Below are 19625 nucleotides of genomic sequence, written 5' to 3'. Positions count from 1 at the left end.
TTCAGTGTTTACATAAGATTTTAATTAGACTTAAAGACACAGAAACAGCACACAGTGGCTTGGCAGAGTTTCAGAGCAGAACATAAGCATATATTAGCTGTAAAAGGATATATTAGCTCTCATTAAGGCCATAACGGTTTTCAGTTCAGCACATGGCACAGTTAGTCAGGCAGATGTAATGGATAAGCGCCAAAGGCAGCGCCGGTGCCCCCACGGTTACGGGTTCGAATGAGGTCCCAGCTCTGTGTGGGAGGGTTTGCTCCTTCTCTCCACATGGGGGCACTCTCTGTGCCCTAGGTACTTCAGATACACTATTTAGGGGAATTATTGATGATTGGTGTATGTGTGAGTGGACCACTCTCCCATCCATGGTGAACATCAGGCTACAACATTTGAGGTGGAAATATATGCCCCCTCCCCACTGTTTATATGCAGCAAATTTATGATATTGGTGCCATTGCACTACAGCAATGTGCTGTTAACTGTCCTGTCTGAACCTGAAGGAATGTTAAATGAAATGCCGACCTGCTGGAGGCCTGTCGTAAGGTTTTAAAACGGAAAATAATAATTCCCCCCCAAAAGCTGGTAGCTCGAGCTCACAGACCAACACAAAGACAAGCCAAGTTGAATAGACCCCACAGTTTAATATTAAAGATGTAGTATGCACTTACACTGACAAATGATAAATAACACCAATATTTATATATAATATGATTATCCATCCATCCATCCATTTTCCAAACCGCTTATCCTATTGGGTCGCGGGGGGTCCGGAGCCTATCCCGGAAGCAATGGGCATGAGGCTGGGAACAACCCAGGATGGGGGGCCAGCCCATCGCAGGGCACACTCACACACCATTCACTCACACATACACACCTATGGGCAATTTTGCAACTCCAATTAGCCTCAGCATGTTTTTGGACTGTGGGGGGAAACCGGAGCACCCGGAGGAAACCCCACGACGACATGGGGAGAACATGCAAACTCCACACACATGTGACCCAGGCGGAGATTCGAACCCAGGTACCAGAGGTGTGAGGCAACAGTGCTAACCACTGCACCACCATGCCACCCCCTAATATGATTATTTGCAATCCAAATCATTCTCAATATTGTTTAGACATTTCCAGCTTTTGTGTTAACTGCGAGTTTCTGCGATCTTTCAGCGTGCTCCAAAAATATTCCCGTTTAATTGTTCACGGCCAACTCATGAATAACCGACCCCGTAAATGTCAAATCTGCAAATCCGGAGGAGTGACTGTACTCACTGTACAAGCTTTACATGCATTTAAGTGCCGGTATAACTGTCTCTCGGCAGGCAGAAATGGCCGCAGGAGCCGATTACGAGATCTGTCACTCTGGGAAGTAACAGGCGTTTGTTTACGGGGTCTGTTCTCTCGTCTGCGGTCCCAGAGGCGAAAGCGGAGTCCCTGTGTGGCAGCCTGCAGCCCTTGGATGGCCCGTCGGGACAGTTCGCCAGCGAGAATTACCCCAGCAGCTACGACAGCGGCACCAGCTGCAGCTGGCGCATCACCGTCGATCCAGACAAGGTGGAGATAAATCCGTCCCGGCCTGACCCAAAAAGCCAGGCTGGATACGGAGCGGCTGGTGAAAATAGAAGCGTGTTCCCCCATGCTTGGCTGCCCATGCGCCCATGCGCCTGCGCACATTAGCTCAATCATCTCCGAGCCGCATATGGCGGGGCAGACGCAGCATATGCCACTGTGCAGTTATCGCCGCATTAGCATATGCGCTAACTGCGGCAAAGAGATAGCCACATACTCTATGTATTGTGACATAGTGGTGCAGGGATGTAGTTTGTGGTTAATAAATGTAACGTTTATCTCAGGTAGATGCTTCGCTGATGGTGATGTGTGGCTTAGCCCATTAGTTCTCTGTCGCAGGTTCAAATCCCATTCTCATGGCTGTTGGGTCAAGACCCTAATCCCCTCCCTCCAAAACAGTGCAGTGATGCTGTATAAATAGTTGACCCTGCATTCACACCCAAAGCTTTGCTCTCAACTGTACATATGTGTCTTAAAAGGAGAGCAAGGTGGGAGATAAAAAAGCTGAAGAATTCCAGTGTATCTGTACTCATACTAATGCAAAATAAATAGATTTTCAGACCAAAAGATGGTCACCATAACCAGCTAGCTGTGTAGCTTGCTTTAAGATTGCTGAAGGTCGTCTCTGTAGATCTTGAAGATGCTGCATACGGATCAGCGAGGTGTGTACCTGCCCGGCTTTGTGACGGAGGTATGGGTGGGCGGGGCCAGTGTGGGGAGCAGCCAATCACGGGCAGACTCTCTTTCTTGTTATGTTTCAGGTCATCCATCTGTGGTTTGAAGACTTCACCCTGGAGGACTCTATCTTATGTCAGTCGGATTCTGTGTCGGTGAAGGACGACCTAGGGATGATTGGTGAGGATCAGAGGGGGCTGTCATGGCCAGGGGTTCCAGCATCCTGACAGATAGCAGCTTGACACCCCCATGATATGAGGCAGCCACTGCACTCCCTATGCTGTTAAATTGTAGGATGTTATGAAAATCTCCCCCCATTGTCACACATTCAGAGGCCCCTCCCTGTGAGGTCCTGTGAGCTGATTAACAAGCCTCTCCAGTCACCTTGCAATCTGAAACACTCTTGTTCACACCCCCCCCCCCCCCGCCCCCAAAGGCAACAAATGCTCACTTTCTCAATTTCCTTTAATGTTGCCCGTTCCCTGACTTCCAGCTTGACCCAGTGACTCCATGGAGGGCCTGCAGCCCCCCCACCCCAATTCTACTAACCTTTCCCCCCCACCCCACCCTGCCTATTCGACCTGCTCCATTTGGCAGCTGAGGGGGGGATCGGGCTTTGAAGTCATGCCCAATTCGGCACCTCCACAGAGGCTGACGGACTGCCGAGCCGGTCAATTCCGCCTTAAAGCGGTCATAACTGGATTAATCTGACACAGGCTGTGCCCGGAGTAGGGTCGGCCATCCAGAATGACTCTGTGACACTTTACTCCAACTGTTTTTCACGTGAATAAAGGCCATGGTGATTAGTAGGGAGCAAAACATGCAGTCAGTGGAGAGAACGTCAGCAGCCAAAAGTGGGGTAAGACTTGCATTTAGCTGAGCTGTCTCACTTTTTAACCTTTGCAGGAAAGTTCTGTGGATACTCCAAACCGAAACCGATCGTCTCCTTGGGAAGCACCTTGACGGTGTACTTCGACACCAACGAGCGGGGCACGGACATGGGTTTTATAGCCCACTACAGCGCCATGAGCCCAGACAGCACCGCGGGTAGGTCGCCAGCGGACCCGAGTCATGTGACAGCGGACCCGAGTCATGTGACACGTGACATGTGACAGGAGCATTGAGTGTCGGCCTCTGGGGCCAAGAGGATGACAGGCTTAGTTACAGGATCCCGGTGTCGGGTGGAGTGATCGGGGGCGTGACAGGGGAGGAGGTTCTTCCCGTAGGCGTCCGAGAACCTGAGGCGATTTCCGTTCCTGCTTCCAGAAATAGCCGGAGCGGGCGGCCACCTGCAAGGTAGCCAAGGGGACCTGCAGACCCCAGGATTTCCTGAGAAGAACTATGAAGATGGAGTCACGTACCAGGTACCACCCGGGTGTGGAACCCAAACACACTTTATAAGGCCGTATGAACCTCCAAATGAGTCCCAGAGTTTTGAAATCTCATTCCTCTCATCAGTGCCATACAAATAAAAACTATTTACAACTGTCACATTAAGCTTATTTGATGATGGGAATGTTATAAATTATTGGGCGGGAATAAGGTTATTATTACAGTAGCTCACTTGCTTAGCAGACACTGTTACTCAAAGCCGTCGAGACAGATTGCGATTCTTATATCTATTTATGCACTTGAATAATTTAACTCCAGCAATTTGGGTCACAGACCCCCTGAAAGAGGACAGCAACGTTTCCGCGTCTGGAATCCGAACGTCTGGAGCCTCCGAATCGGAAGCCCTGTGCCAGCTTGTGTTAGAGAGGGGGTCAGGCTCCACACTTGGGGGGGGGGGGTTGCATCGTCCAATCAGCATGCAGCAAACGGAGCAGTTAGCGAACAGCGCGGCGACCCACATTTGGTGTTAGCGCTGATGCAACCGTCCAGGGAGCAGCCTATTAAAAGATGGGGGGGGGGGGGAATATTAACCCAAACATCAGGGTGTGTGCATATGTGTGTGTGTGTGTGTGTGTGTGTGTATTCTGTTTATTTCCCCACAAAGATCTGTGAATGCAATAAAAGAAAATAAAAATGCCAAAAGTCTCGTATTTTGTTTGGTTACTTATGGTTATGGTTAGGGCTGGGTAGGGGTTAAGGGTGTCATGTTGGGATTAGGGTTTTCCCCATAGAAATGAATGGAGAGTCCCCACAAGGATATGATTACAAACCTGTGTGTGTGTGTGTGTGTGTGTCTGTGTCTGTCTGTGTGTGTGTGTGTGTGCGTCTGTGTGTGTTCCTGGCCTCTTTTGGGAAAACCCTGAGATACAGATCCGGTTGTTGTGTGTACAGGAGGCAGACTGCTGCCCGATGTGTGCGCATGTGTTTGTGTGATGCATCGCACAGAAATGCCACGCACCTCTCCTTCGCATGACGCTAACGTGTAAACTCTGTGTGATGTCACAGTGGAGGATCACAGTTCCGGCGAGGGCGAGGATCTGGCTCACCTTCTCCGATTTCGACCTGGTTCCCGAGGCCTGTGGTGACTTCGTAGAGGTGTACGACGGTCCCTCCATCCTCGGTAAAGACACGTGACCACCCCACCCCACCCCCCCCTCCCCGCCCAGTAAAACCCAACTGAGAACCTCTGTCTGGGAAGATATATCCTGGTTTTTGGACGCTAAACCCTTGTGGTGCCACTTAGTGCCACTACGGCGCGTATCAGTCACAAACAGGACATGAGGAAACAAGAAATTCAGCACGTAAAACCTCAGGAATGCCTGTGGCCTTATTCCACTGCCGCCTTACAGCATCGAAAATTAATTGAAAAGACATTAATTGGAGAAACCGCGCACCTGCTTCGAGAATGCCGTGAACGAATGCAGCCAAGACTAAATAAATCATGCCATTAGCCCCACTGGTGAGTAACAGTCTGTACTTTTCGGCGCGATAATGGAGCCAGTGCAGTTCACCGGGTCCAGATGGCGAATGATCTCGGGCTGGATCCTCGGGGCAGGGAGGCTGAAGCCACACCTGTCGTTTCAGGCCGCTTCTGTGGTGGCTCGGCGCCAGGTACAGTGGCGTCCAGTGGCAGCACCTTGACGGTCCGCTTCAAGACTGACTCCAGCTTCAATGCTCGCGGCTTCCGAGCCGTGTACGGCACAAGCCCGCCGGCTGCCAGCACCACCACCGCCCACACCAGCACCACCAGAACCTCCGCCAGCACCAGAACCTTCGCCAGCACCAGCACCAAGCCAACAGTCACCAGCAATAAGCCTAGCACGACCACGTTGACACGGCCGGACGGTAGGATCTCACCACGGATTTATCTCTCATTTTCGCATCCGTTGTCAGCAAATTAAACTCATTTTCCACTGTTTCACCTCAGACTAATGGTCCGTGTCAGCGGCTTGACAAGCGCATCGCGCTTAAAGGAGCATCTTTATTCAAAAAACGCACAAAAAAACGAGGAAATTCCCAACCGACTTTCCTATAGCGATGATTTCCATAATTTGCATTGCTGTGCAGCTAATAGGCACGCATCTGTCATTCCGTCCCTGAACGGCATTTAATGGGGCCCCGGCAGTGGGCCGGTCTGGCGGTACAGCCTGCAGGGGGCGCCTTTTGCCCGCCTGACAAACTCGGGCAGCAAGGAGAGTAACGGTTAGAGGCCCACAGTCTAATCTGAACATCTTTGTTGGTCCCAGCTTCTCTGCCCTTAAATAAAAATAAAATAAAAGCCTCGGTAAAGGATAGAGGTGTAAGTACTAAAGCTGTATTCATACTGGTATTTCTAGTAGAACCAGTAGTGCAGTGAGTTCTCAGTTTACATTTAACATACGCTTAAAAGTAAAAAGCGTTCCTTCCTTAGAATACACGTCGCAAGTCAAAATAACAGCGGCCATTTTTAAGACAGCGAGCTCTCATCTAAAATGAGCGCTCTGTGCGTGACACTTCTCCTCTGCTTAGACTCCGGCTGTGGAACAAGCACCCTTCAGCAGGGCCGCAAAGGGGCCATTAGCTCCAAGGGCTTTCCTGAACCATATCCGTCTGACCTGCAATGTGCCTGGAACATCACCGTCCCGGAGGGTCTGCTGGTCAAGTTGGAGGTTACGGACATGGCCGTGGTCGGGGAGGCGGGCCAGTGCGGCCCGGACAGACTCCTGGTCTCGGATGAGCTGCAGTCTCTCGGTACGTGCCTGGGGTAGCGGTTAAGGTGCTCAAATAGTGTCCCAGAAGGACAGTGGTTCAAATCCTGGTTCAGCTGCTCTACCTTTAGGAGCTTATCAGTAATGCACCTTGCTCTGCAAAATTTATTGTCTTACTTTATAGCATCTGCCAGCCCGTTACATAATAAAATTGGTCATATAATCCAATATGATTTGTTGACGTGCCAAAAATGCGAGTTTATGTGTGATCTTCAGACTTTTACTTAATCAGATCACGGTTCTTCTTACACAACAGTCCAGCTAATCTGTGAAGCTGTTGATTAGCATCTCGGCCTCGGGGGGAACGTGCTGTTAATTTGTTACCTGCACCTTATCTCTGCACCTTTGAGAGTCTAAACGACGGCTGGAACAGAAGCACAGGGTGTTTCTGGGATAGGGAGGATGTTACATTTGGTGTATTTTTCTGTAACACCGGTTGCTGGTTGGGTCTTCGTGAGAGAGTGCTGTTAGCTTTGACGATGAGCCACAACCCACCTGCCGTACACATGTCAAAATTAATGTACATAGATGGATGGATAGATAGATGCATGGCTGGATGGATGGATGTCTTTCCGTCATATACACTTAGTTCCTCACCAGCTGAGACATCTCCTACCTAATGCCCCAAACAGCCTTTTAAGTAACCTGAGAGCGGCGCATTTTAACACAATGAATCACGGTTCTGTGCTTAACGAATGCAGCCACCCAGCTCCAATCAGTTCAACCCAGCTGTAGCTTTGAATGAGGATCTTTTTTTTCTGTTCGTCTATATCTTGGTCGGTTTCTTCAGTCATTCACGGTGATATTGCTCCTTGGCCACAACATATGTTTTGTAGGTTTGGTGGTAAATTTTATATAATACTGTACTGAAATATAGATTAGATTTTATTTATTTGACGCTTTTATCCAAAGTGTCACGCATCTTTGAGAATGCAGGGTCAGTCAGTCCCTGGTGCAGTCGCGGGTTAACGGTTGATCAAGAGCCCAGCCATGAACTCCCTCTGGGATCTGAACCAACAACCTTCCGATCACAGGTATCGGCATCCTAACTAACTGAGCCACACACCAGCCCAAAATAATGAAATCTGATGCTTTTACTGTTTCAAAAGTAAATGTCGACACAGGTATAAAGAATCCAGTTCAGCAGTTCTGGGTTTGCCGTAAAGATGGTGGATGTCTTCACGCCCCGTCCATGCATGTGCAGGTACCCACTGCGGCTACGTTCTCCCGCCGCTGCTCATCAGCTCCAGCAGCAGGCTGCACCTCAGCTTCCTGTCCGACGCGCGTCTGGCCGACCGTGGATTCGCCGCCTCGTGGGAGGCTGTGTACCCAGAAGACATTGGAGGTGAGACACTTGTCTCGAGGGCTGTGGGGAGGGAGGGGAGTATCGGATTTCACTACTAAGAAGATTTGGGTTATTAATAAAGGGTCAGGTTTCCTGTTTCTGGAGGCCAATTAAAAAGTCCCATCAGGGTCCATTATCGCCCCAACTGTATGTGGCCAACAGGGGGAGCCAGGCAAATGCATGGTTTGAAAGCAAATAAACCTAAATGTATCACCACAAAAAATAAAGTGCTAAGCAATTTAAATAAGAAGGTTATTGTTTCATCCTACAGCACAATGACCTGTGGTTTTTGTGGGTCTGTGTCACTAAATTGCACATAGTTTATGGTCCCAGGGACACATTCACGTCCCGTCCAGGGTGTCCTCAGTCCTGTGCATCCTGGGATGGGATTCCTGCTCTCTGCAGCAGAGGTGGAAATTTCAGGTCCAGAGAGTACAAATCCAGACCAAGATTTTGTTTCAACCAACCAGTTGAGCATAAAGAGTCTCAGTCACAGAGTACTGAGCTGGTGGGTTGAAACAAAACATTCGTCTCGACTTGTACTCTCTGGACCTGAAATCTTCACCTCTGCTCTGTAGCCCCGGGTCAGCAGTCATGGAAACATTCGAATTGCTTCCTTCTGCATGTCAGTGATCCAGGGCTGTGGAGGTTTTTCCCGAGAGAGGACGGGGGTCATCACGTCCCAGAACTGGCCCTTGAACTACGCCGGCAACAGCGAGTGCCTGTGGATGGTGGAGGTGCCCACGGGGGATACCATCACACTGACCTTCACGCACTTTGAGGTGGAAGAGGCGGGCATCCTTCTAGGAAAGTGCTTCGACCAGCTGCAGGTCTATGATGGTGCGGCCGCGGGAGCAACGAGATACGGTAGGAGCCCCACGCTCGTGAATGTTGGAACAACAAACTGGACCAGCAGAACTGAATGGTGTTTAATGGCGTTATTCTGAGTGTGATATGATGTACCTTTGAATCCCAGGAGAAATGTGTTTACAGATGTACAGATCACTTAAATATGCCCCTCCATGCGTGACTTGGAATGGGGGGGGGTTTTGCTGAGCGACCACATGCACTTAAAGAGTAGTTCTGAAACACTCCCGTTATTCTCCTCCCCAGGTCCGTTCTGTGGGACTAAGCTCCCATCCACCATCCAGACCACAGGAAACACCTTACTTCTTCGTTTCCATGCCGACTTCTTCACTGAGGCCAAGGGCTTCAGAGCCTACTGGACGACAGACGTCACTCAGCCGGCCCCCACAGACCCCCCGGTGCCACCCAACCCCTGGGATGACATCACCATAGGTAACCGTGACATCCGCCCACCTCTCTCGTTCTTACCGGCCCCAGTCCTCTGGCAGACCCTCATCTGACCTCAAATATATCCGCCGTGCCCCATTGACTCAACCCAGTTTCTCACGATCTAATATTTTGTCTGTGAATGCTGATTCAGTCAGAAAAAAACCACAATAGCAGATCTGGACTGTAACAGTGACTCATAGTGGTTCCTACAAGACACGCCTGCTTCATAAATCAAAGTGAGAAACCCGGGAAGGAGCTCCGGGGTCGTTTATAACATTGTAGCACTTTACAGCCCCGTTAACATAAAGAGGACCCACTGGACAGTTTTTTTTTGTAAAAGCAACTGATAAATTGTTAAAGTACTAAACATTTCAAACCAGCTGTGGACAGTATAATGTTTCAGATGGTCAGTTCTGTGGGCAGCATATCATCTGATATAGTCTGTGCTGCAGGCAGCATAATGTGTCAGATGGTCGGTACTGTGGTCAGAATTGTGTCTCAGATGGTCGGTACTGTGGTCAGTATAGAATCTCATATGATCAGTACTGTGATCAGTATAATGTCTCAGATGGTCAGCATTGTGATCAGTATAACGTCTCAGATGGTCGGCATTGTGGTCAGTATTGTGTCTCAGTTGGTCAGCATTGTGGTCAGTATTGAGTCTCAGATGGTAAGCATTAAATATCGCTTTACTTTGCCAAATTCGAAATTACTTCCTGATTATCCGAGTTGGCCACCCACTGGGCTGTTTGCAGTTGTGATTGGAAAGCTGCCGCATTAGACATTCGGTTCCGGTTCCATGTGGGCCAGGTGGGGCGAAGTGGTCCGTGAAGAAATGGCTGTCAGCCACAGGCGGCGTGTCTGAGTGAGTTTGGCATTTCTTACAAATCTCCCTCCCTGCCACCCCCCGTCAGACTGGCCAAGCACCTGTGGAAAGCCTACCATTCCCCCCATGGTCAACGCCCGCATCGTCAACGGAGAGCCGGCCACCCCCCACTCCTGGCCTTGGCAGGTTTCCATGCAGGTAATCCGATAAAATAACATGGACATACTTCTCCAAGTCTCTTTCTTGGATCTATTCATATTACACGGTTTCACTGCCTGAATCGACTTAAATGTTTAATTGGAGCCATTCTTTACTCAGGACCTCACGTGGGACTCGAACCTATAACATGCAGCCAGCATCGTCAGCCTTTTTGGGGGATGGTTGTATCAGCAAAGTGACTTAGTCCACCGGAATGGTCTCTGTCTGGCATGGAATTGTGGGGGATACATATAATTGTACTGAAAAATAAGCTAATGATCTTGAAATGATCAGGCAAACATCAGGCCACATAAACTGTTTAAAATGTCTGTGAAATACCTGAACACCCCTTTGACGCCTTAAAGGTTTGGCCGGCCAGCCAGGAAACGCCCAAGTTCTCCCACACCTGTGGTGGCACCCTGATCCACAGGAAGTGGGTGATGACCGCCGCCCACTGCTTCATCAGGTGAGCGCCCGCCCCCCACCTCCCCAGGAACATCACTCATTGTCAAGATTCATGGTTCGACTGTCCTGAAAATGAAGGGGCCACGATAAAACAATGCAATTCTACTCACAGGATGTCCTCAAATAAGCACATGTTCTGAGGGCAGAAAGACAAATGATTGGTTCAGAGAGATAACCAATCAGATTGTAGAGTTGTTCACTAGGTGTTACGCCTCCCTACCGGGGCGCCCCCTGCAGGTATGCGGATGAGCTGCAGCGCTGGCGCCTGTGCCTGGGCAAACACAATCTGACGATGGAGGAGCCCAGCCAGAAGTGTTTCGGTGTGCTCGCCATCCACCGGCACGAGGGCTTCCGCTACCCACAGGTGCCCACCGTAGAGTTCGACATCGCTCTAGTCCAGCTGGATGGGGAGGTGGTGCCCAGCGATGAAATCAGCTATGCCTGCCTGCCCCCTCTGGAGGAGGTGTTGCCCATGGATAAGAAGTGCTATGCTACTGGCTGGGGCGACGAGACAGGTCTGGCCCTCTTTTAGAGGCCTTTACAGAAAAACAAATTACAGTTTGCGCATTTATAGCATCTCTGTTTCCTGTAGATGTTACTACAGCGCCCTCTGTTGGCGGACACCAGTTTTGCAGCACTTCTTTCGGAATTTAACTTGCGATTCACATACGCAGGTAGTTAACTAAATCTGCTCCCCCGCACCCCAAAACAGGTAACTCTACAGCCCCAAAAGCTGCAGAAACTCTGAACCAGGTGGCTCTGCCCGTCGTTCCTTACGACACGTGCAAGAGGATGGACTACTGGTGGTTCCAGGTGAAGCCGTCTATGATCTGCTGCGGTTACACCAAGCCCGACGAGCTGAAGTCCGTCTGCCAGGTCAGTGCCCTTTCATCCCCCCCCCCCAGCGGACCTTCTGGAGGAAAACCGCTCACTTCTAAGCTACAGAACAGCTTGTGAGATCTGCCCTCTAGAAATGAAGCGACCATTTTCATAGCTCTTTATAAAATTGTCCACAAATGAAAAAAAAAAAAAAAAAAAATCTCGCTTCTTGAGATACTGTTCTGCTGAGAATTACGGCGGAACGCACAGCATCAGTCGAAAGTTTGGACACACCTAGCTGCCCACAAAGGTGAGTGATAGTGTCACATCACATGACCAGGCCACCTGACCCAAACCCAGTAGAAATGGTTCTGGAGGAGTTTGACCGCAGAGTGAAGGAAAAGCGGCCAATGAGAGCTGAGCGTATATGTGGGAGCTCCTTCAGGACAGCTGGAAAAGCATCTCAGGAGGCCACCTCATGACACTGGCGTAGAGGAGACAGTAAGGTCAGACAGTAAGGTTAACCCCAGTCCTTAACTGGGGTTAAGGGCCTAGTGTAAGAGCCCAGTGGTCAGATGTGAACAACCAACCCACAGAGCTGCCTCCCCCCCAACAAATTATTCTTTTGTTTAATACTTTTTTGGTCAGTGCATAATTCCATATATGTTTTTTTATACTTTTGAAGTCTTTATAGTTATTCTATAACTATAGTAAACATTTCTATAGGCAAGCTGGTCCAAACTAACTTCACAGTTCTGTTCCGATTGACAGGGCGATTCAGGAGGCCCCTTGGTTTGCCAAGACGCCCCCGGGGAGCCCTGGGCGATTCATGGCATCACCAGCTTCGGGCCCATCGGCTGCATTATGGACAAGAAGCCCAGCGTCTTCACTCGAGCGTCCGCCTACATCCCATGGATAGAGAATATCATCCGGAAGGACTTCTTCGACTTCACCAGTAGGGGGCAGTCTTCTATTCATACTTTTTTTTTTTTCCATGTTGGGCCAGTCGCCAAGCTGACTCCGCTACTTTCTCCTAGCATCTGGCTGCGGGGATATAAAGAATGTGACGGGCACCTTGGGCAAGCTGTCCTCCATGGGCTACCCTGCCGCCTACAGCAACGATGCCCGCTGCCAGTGGAACATAAAGGCGCCAGAGGGCAAGCTGGTGCACCTGCACTTCGAGGCCTTCTCACTGGAGGACAGCCAACTCTGCCTGAGCGACAGTGTCGCCCTCTCTGACCAGATCGGCGTCCTGGGTGTGTCATCACAGAGCCCCGCCCTCTGTCATGGTGGGACGAATCAGACAGCAGCATTGGAGGAGAGGCTACCACTAAACGTACTGTTATAGTCGTTTCCATGATTGGAAACCTCAACACTCGTGTTGCGGCGAAGTGCCGCAGACATCTTCACATCACGTCTTCGCTGACATATGGCTCAGCTCCATGTAACCCAATGAACAGTAGCTAGTGCATTAACTGAGCAATGGTGCTGCTCATCAAGAGTGATCACCCCCACCTGTCAAAAGTTGGGGAACTATCCAGAGGTGGATAGTTCGGTCCCAGAAAGTGAAGATCCAGACCAAGATTTTGTTTGTTTTGTGGGCCCTTGAGCAAGGCCCTTAACCCCCAGTTCCATGGCCACTACTGCAGGTGACTGCTCTTCACTGCCAAGCTTTCAGTCAAGAAGCTGAATACTCCATGACTGTGACTCTTTATATACAACTGGTTGATTGAAACAAATTCTTGGTCTGGATTTTTACTTTCTGGACCTGAACAGTCCACCTCTGGCTGATAGTTAAGCTCTGTGGTTCAGCGGGAGTTTTGCCTGAGAAGCTGTAGGTTGCACTTTCCATGCTTGTGCTCATTAAATCATTCATCTTCTAACCGATGGACATGATCCTCAAGATTTGAAGCAGGCCGTGATAATCAGATTCCAGTTTCCAACATTTTTGCTCCTGATCCCAGGAACATACTGCAACAACGGCATCCCAGCAGATCTGGTGAGCACTGGTGAGATCCTGAGCATCCGCTTCTCCTCCAACAACCGCGTGGTGGACACCGGCTTCCTGGCCACGTGGAAGGCTGTAGACCCTGATGACGTCCCTAGTGAGTCATATGCAGACCTCTGAGAGCTTGGTGTTGAAGGTCTTCTACCAGCCAGTACATTACTGTGACAGTTGCTGGGAAGGATATATATATTATGATAGGATGAGACAGTGAGTGGGTGGGACAAATAAATTCACAAACTCAAGATTTTGGGTGGAGGCAGGCAGCACGTAATTGTGGTTAATAACGAGGGCAGAAAGCATTACATCACCTAGCGTTTTTGAGAACAAGGGTGAGGTGGAACTGAGCTGTTTTGCATATATTAAGAGTATGGTATATGCTCACTCATCCATTCTTCTTCATTACTGCACATCCAGTACTGAGCCACAGTGTGGTATGTGCTTATTAATAAGGTAAATATGTCCTCCTTAACATTAATTTAATTTGTATGTTTTCAAAGCAAGTCCTTGGCAGTTCTTAGGTGGTTATTGTCTATCTTAGGTCGTCATTGTCTGTCTTAGTTAGGTCGTCATTGTCTGTCTTTGTTAGGTTGTCATTGTCTGTCTTAGTTAAGTCGTCTTTGTCTTTGTTATGTCATCATTGTCTGTCTTAGTTAGGTCGTCATTGTCTGTCTTTGTTAGGTTGTCATTGTCTGTCTTAGTTAAGTCGTCTTTGTCTTTGTTAGGTCATCATTGTCTGTCTTAGTTAGGTCGTCATTGTCTGTCTTTGTTAGGTTGTCATTGTCTGTCTTAGTTAAGTCGTCTTTGTCTTTGTTAGGTCATCATTGTCTGTCTTAGTGAGGTCATCATTGTCTGTCTTAGTGAGGTCATCATTGTCTGTCTTAGTTAGGTCATCATTGTCCATCTTAGGTCATCATTGTCTATTCTAGGTAGGTCATGATTGTCTCTCGTTGACTTGGTAGACTTGATCCAGTGTGGGGGCCACTTCTCCGAGGAGCAGGGGCAGATCATGTCCCCAGGATGGCCCACCTCTAACTACCCGGCCCAGGCGGTGTGCACCTGGAGCATCTCGGTGCCTCCTTCAAAGAAGATCCACATTAAGTTCACTGACTTCAACGTGCAAGCTGTCAGCCTTCTGGGATCATGCCTGGACTATGTTGAGGTCTATGAAGGAGAGGGCACAGGATTTACCAAGCTAGGTTTGTTCCTTCATGTGTGCTTCCTCCCATTTTATACCTCAAAGGCCAGAATAAGCTGTTTTTGTCGAGGGGTGTACACAGGGGCGTGGCCACAAGGACTGTGCCCCCAGCTTAAAGCTAACTGGCCACAGGAGTGCCCCTGCCCTGTCACTCACCAATTCCAAACATATCATTGGCTAATGATTAGGTTGGTCCTTCTGAATGAATTATGGCCCCTTTTATTCCCTTGACTTGAATTGCCCCTGTAATAAACACACCATCGCTATTGGTTTTAATGATTGGCCTGTAGTTCTTTGATCTGTTATTGAAACTAGCAAAATAGGTATAAATTTGGATTTTATTATGTTATAGTTCTGCCACCATTCATCTCCTCTATCCTCCCCACCTCTCTGCGATCCGTATGTACTGTAGTCTTATTTGTACTAAGAAATAATTCTATCTTAAGTTTATAAAGACGGATAGACACAGGCATGGTTGATCTGCTCTGTAATGAAGGGGTCTAACCACGAGTTTGAACGCTGATGGTTGTTTGCAACGTGTGTTGAGTCGCATGAACATTCATACAACCATCTGTCTGCTGTGCAGGAAGCTTCTGTGGCTTTGTGGCTCCGCCCACGGTGACCACCGCGGGCAACACAGCCGTAATCAGGTTCGTTAGTAACGGCGCAAAGCAGGATAAGGGTTTCCGTGGATACTGGACGACGGACCTCAATGTGTTCCCTACTCTGCCGGCTCCGCCCACCAATCCTTGGGATAATATCATCATCGGTGAGCCGGGCAGCCTGGATACTGGTAGCAGGGACCCAGCTGCTTGTTGGGGGATCAGAATGGGATGGAGTTTGGCTATTTTGTCCCATAAAGACTATAGTATGCAGTGTCATGTATGCCATGTGATATAATGTATAGTCACATAGTTTAGTGTGTAGTTATACAGTACATATAGTCACATGATTTAGTGTATAGTCGCATACAGTCACATGATATAATGTTTAGTGTGTTGTTATACAGTCACATATAATCACGAGTAGTCACACAGCCTAATGTATAGTCACAAAGTTTACTGTATAGTCACATATACTCACATAGTCACATGATCTAGTGTATAGTCACATAGTCGCATGATCTAGTGTATAGTCACATAGTTGCATGATCTAGTGTATAGTCACATAGCGCATAGTGTCTGGTGTATAGTTACATAGTCACATGATCTAGTGTATAGTCACATAGTCACATGGTCTAGTGTATAGTCACATAGCGCATAGTGTCTGGTGTATAGTCACATAGTCACATGATCTTGTGTATAGTCAGATAGTCACATGATCTAGTGTATAGTCACATAGTCACATGATCTAGTGTATAGTCACATAGCGCATAGTGTCTGGTGTAATATGTATGTCATGTGACCTAGACTGGCCGGCGTCCTGCGGCAGGCCCGCTGTGCCCCCCAGTACCTCTGTGGCCCGCGTGGTAAATGGTGTGGAGGCTGTGCCTCACTCCTGGCCCTGGCAGGTGTCCATGCAGGTGAGCTGGGGCGTGAGGGCCCCCCGACACTGACAGGCCACACTGCCGTACCGCACACTGCTGTACCGCACACTGTCGTACCACACACTGCAAACAGCCATCTGCCGGAGTGCGGCCTCGCATCCCCGCGGGGGGGCCCGCTCCTGCCCAGCCTCCCCCTAACAAAACACACAGCTGTGTGTACGTGATCCCAAACCGCAGTCTCCGTCGTCGCTTCTCAGCAAAGTCACCTGACTCGACAGAACGTGTAACCCGATGATGTCATTGTCCCCATCAGGGCCGGCTCTTCGCTTTCATGCCTTTCCAACATGCGTGTGGGGGCTCCCTGATCCACGAGGAGTGGGTCCTGACGGCGGCCCATTGCTTCATGCAGTGAGTGACCCAAAAAGGCGACGCACCGAATTCACCACACGGCCCTATAAATGTGGTTTTTGTAACAGGGCCCAACAAGCTGGTCCAGGTGACCCGGGCTAATTTTAATGTATCAGTCAGGTTGTGCTAGGCCCGGGTTCTAACCGATGGTTCCGTGTGCCAGGCTTTCCAAGCCCAACATGTGGCAGCTCTGTCTGGGGAAGCACTACATGAATACATCAGGCGAAGCCACGGAGGCCTGCTACACCGTGGATAGGATCCTAACCCACCCCGGCTTCGTCTACCCCCAGAGCGACATCGTAGCCAATGACGTCGCCCTGGTCCACCTGGCACAGAGGGTCAACATGACCAGGGAGATAAGCCCCGTGTGTCTGCCTGAGGATGACGAGGTTCTCCCAGGTGGGACGCACTGCTTCGTGACTGGCTGGGGTGATGAGAAAGGTGAGCGCCCCCATGTGGACGCTGGCGGATTTACAAGGAAACTGACACGATACATGCTGAAAATCCAACAGACTCAGCTAATTAATCCTACAAACTTTCAAAACCAAAGGTGGTTTAATTTAAGAGCCAGGCCCCTTGTGAACCTGCTCGCGACTTTATGTGGCACGTCAGAGAACGGTGTGTGAGCTTCTGTCCACGGTGAGGAGAAACTGCAGGAGAGTCGACCTGTCAGCGTGACGCTAAGTAATGCTGAAGTCACCTCCCCTCATGTCAATAAGCACATCTGCTCTGGTGCCGCGCTCACCAAGGCCCTGTGCTTGGACGAAGACATACCACCTGGTCTCATTAATACTTCACGGCGACGATGTGATTAATTGATGCAACCTCCAGTCTTCCACGGAAACGCAGGCTCCCCATGAGTCCTCTTCAGAGTGGCATGGAAGGAAGGGTCTTACAGTTAATTAACTCGCGTCCCACCCAAAAGCTAAGTCATGGCTTTGGTGCGGTGACACGTCGGAATCTATCGGATGGGTAGATCTGTTTAAAGTGGCCCCGGTGTGTTCCTGTCTCCACAGGAAGCCTGTTCCCTGTGGTGTCCAAACAGCTAAACCAGGCACCACTGCCCGTGGTCCCCTTCGAGACGTGCAGCAAGCCGCAGTATTGGTGGGACAGTGTGCGTCCGTCTATGATCTGTGCCGGCTACGAATCCCCTGACGAGCTCAAGTCGGCCTGCCAGGTAGGGGCGGGGCTTTGTGTCCGCTCAGCTAGGGGCGGGGGTCTGTGTCCGCTCAGCTAGGGGCGGGGCTCTGTGTCCGCTCAGCTAGGGGCGGGGCTCTGTGGCCGCTCAGCAAGGGGCGGGGCTCTGTGTCCGTTCAGCTAGGGGCGGGGCTCTGTGTCTGCTCAGCTAGGGGCGGGGCTCTGTGGCCGCTCAGCAAGGGGCGGGGCTCTGTGTCCGCTCAGCTAGGGGCGGGGCTCTGTGTCTGCTCAGCTAGGGGAGGGGCTCTATGTCTGCTCAGCTAGGGGCGGGACTCTGTGGCCACTCAGCTAGGGGCGGGGCTCTGTGTCTGCTCAGCTAGGGGCGGGACTCTGTGTCTGCTCAGCTAGGGGCGGGGCTCTGTGTCTGCTCAGCTAGGGGCGGGGCTCTGTGGCCGCTCAGCAAGGGGCGGGGCTCTGTGTCCGCTCAGCTAGGGGCGGGGCTCTGTGTCTGCTCAGCTAGGGGAGGGGCTCTATGTCTGCTCAGCTAGGGGCGGGACTCTGTGGCCACTCAGCTAGGGGCGGGGCTCTGTGTCTGCTCAGCTAGGGGCGGAACTCTGTGTCTGCTCAGCTAGGGGCGGGGCTCTGTGTCCACCATTGCCACATGATCCCTCCTTGTTTGGCTCAATGATACTGTCCAACTAATTTTTACTTTGCAAAATAAATTTTATTTTGCACTGGATCCATTATTTTGCACTGAATTCATATCAGAATCTCGCTATCATGCAAGTATTTCGAATGAGACACAATTATATTTAGGCTTTACATATATTTCCAGTACATGTGCATGGTGAAAGTGACTCAGGTGGAAGTGTGCGACTTTCTGCTGTACTTAGCCTCAGGAACATCCCCCTCCAGCAGAAGTCGGCAGGCATACTTACTAAAATAGACTTACGTATAGTACTTTGTGTCCATCTGCAAATCTTGAAAATATTCACGAATAGAAATAAAATCATTTTTCCTAAAGCAAACCCACACGTTCATAATAAGGAATTATCCAATTATCATTTTAGCCTAAAATGACATCACTCAAAAAAAAAAAACTATGGGTGATAGCAAAATTATGGATGCAGTGAATTTCTGAATTGGGCATTAAAAGTACATTAGTACATAGTTGTTCTGAGACAAAATCTTCTCCATTAATCCTTCTGTTGCGCTGGGAAACAGCGCCCTCCTGAGGCTGGCCGCGAACGACCGGACGACTTCCCTTCTGTTCATCGTTTCTCTCCCATTTTCAAATCCCCTCCCCAGGGCGACTCCGGGGGGCCGCTGGTCTACAAAGCCGAGGGCCCCGATGCGAACTGGCAAGTCCAAGGAATTGTAAGCTTCGGGGCCAGGGGATGCGCCAAGGACAAAAAGCCGTCGGTGTTCACCCGCGTCTCCGCCTTCTCCCCCTGGATCCGCGACCAGATAAAGCAGTTCATCTATGAGCAGACGGCTCAGCCAAGCCGAACATAAATCACTCTCCGGAAAGAGATGGACTGCGCCGGAGAAAGGAAAACAGACACCTTTTATTACGTCTTTGACGTGCAGAAGTCTGTCTTACTCTGTCAACACAAAAGCAGTGTGGTATAATTCGTCATGCGGAAAATAAGTTTCCTATGTAAACTGTAAATTACTTGCTATTAATCCCGTGGCCCTATCCCGGATTAATGTGTAGAAGGTGGACAGATGGATGTTAATTGCCAATTCCTTTCTGACATGTAATATTGTGTGACAACATTCAAGTTTGTAACGATGCCAGAATTTGTCAAAAATGTGACAAGATGTCAAAATATTTCATAATCATAATAGGGCCGGACAGCACGCGGATTCGTACATGCTTAATGCATTAGCCGGGCCTGTCTCTAGCCTTTTGCATTTCTAATATATGATGTGTTCCCAAAAAGTCTTTCCCTGGCGTTATTTTATTCTCTGGTCCCTTGCTGGATTTTTCTTTGCTCACCAATTTTCGGCTTTTAGCCAGCGGTGTAGCTAGCTTGCAGGAGAGACCTGCAGACGGTAG

At 49.7% G+C, this 19625-nt stretch overlaps 1 protein-coding gene across 1 annotated transcript; it reads left to right on the top strand.

Moving 5' to 3' along the window:
• Nucleotides 1-6096: 6096 nt before the first annotated feature.
• Nucleotides 6097-19508, top strand: zgc:154142 (uncharacterized protein LOC555481 homolog). Its single transcript, XM_048999884.1, has 18 exons — nucleotides 6097-6363; nucleotides 7585-7725; nucleotides 8356-8592; nucleotides 8839-9024; nucleotides 9936-10045; nucleotides 10411-10511; nucleotides 10748-11025; nucleotides 11223-11386; nucleotides 12101-12284; nucleotides 12367-12585; nucleotides 13294-13434; nucleotides 14297-14533; nucleotides 15119-15301; nucleotides 15942-16054; nucleotides 16332-16426; nucleotides 16590-16867; nucleotides 17443-17603; nucleotides 18872-19508. Exons 1-18 carry the CDS (start codon nucleotides 6105-6107, stop codon nucleotides 19076-19078), a joined length of 3294 nt encoding a protein of 1097 aa, XP_048855841.1. The 5' UTR covers nucleotides 6097-6104; the 3' UTR covers nucleotides 19079-19508.
• The last annotated feature ends 117 nt before the right edge of the window (nucleotides 19509-19625 follow it).

This window comes from Brienomyrus brachyistius, unplaced genomic scaffold (assembly GCF_023856365.1).
Source record: "Brienomyrus brachyistius isolate T26 unplaced genomic scaffold, BBRACH_0.4 scaffold47, whole genome shotgun sequence".
Lineage (NCBI taxonomy): Eukaryota > Metazoa > Chordata > Actinopteri > Osteoglossiformes > Mormyridae > Brienomyrus > Brienomyrus brachyistius.
The sequence above is the reverse complement of the archived record's forward strand: the minus strand, read 5'-3'. Positions and strand labels throughout refer to the sequence as shown.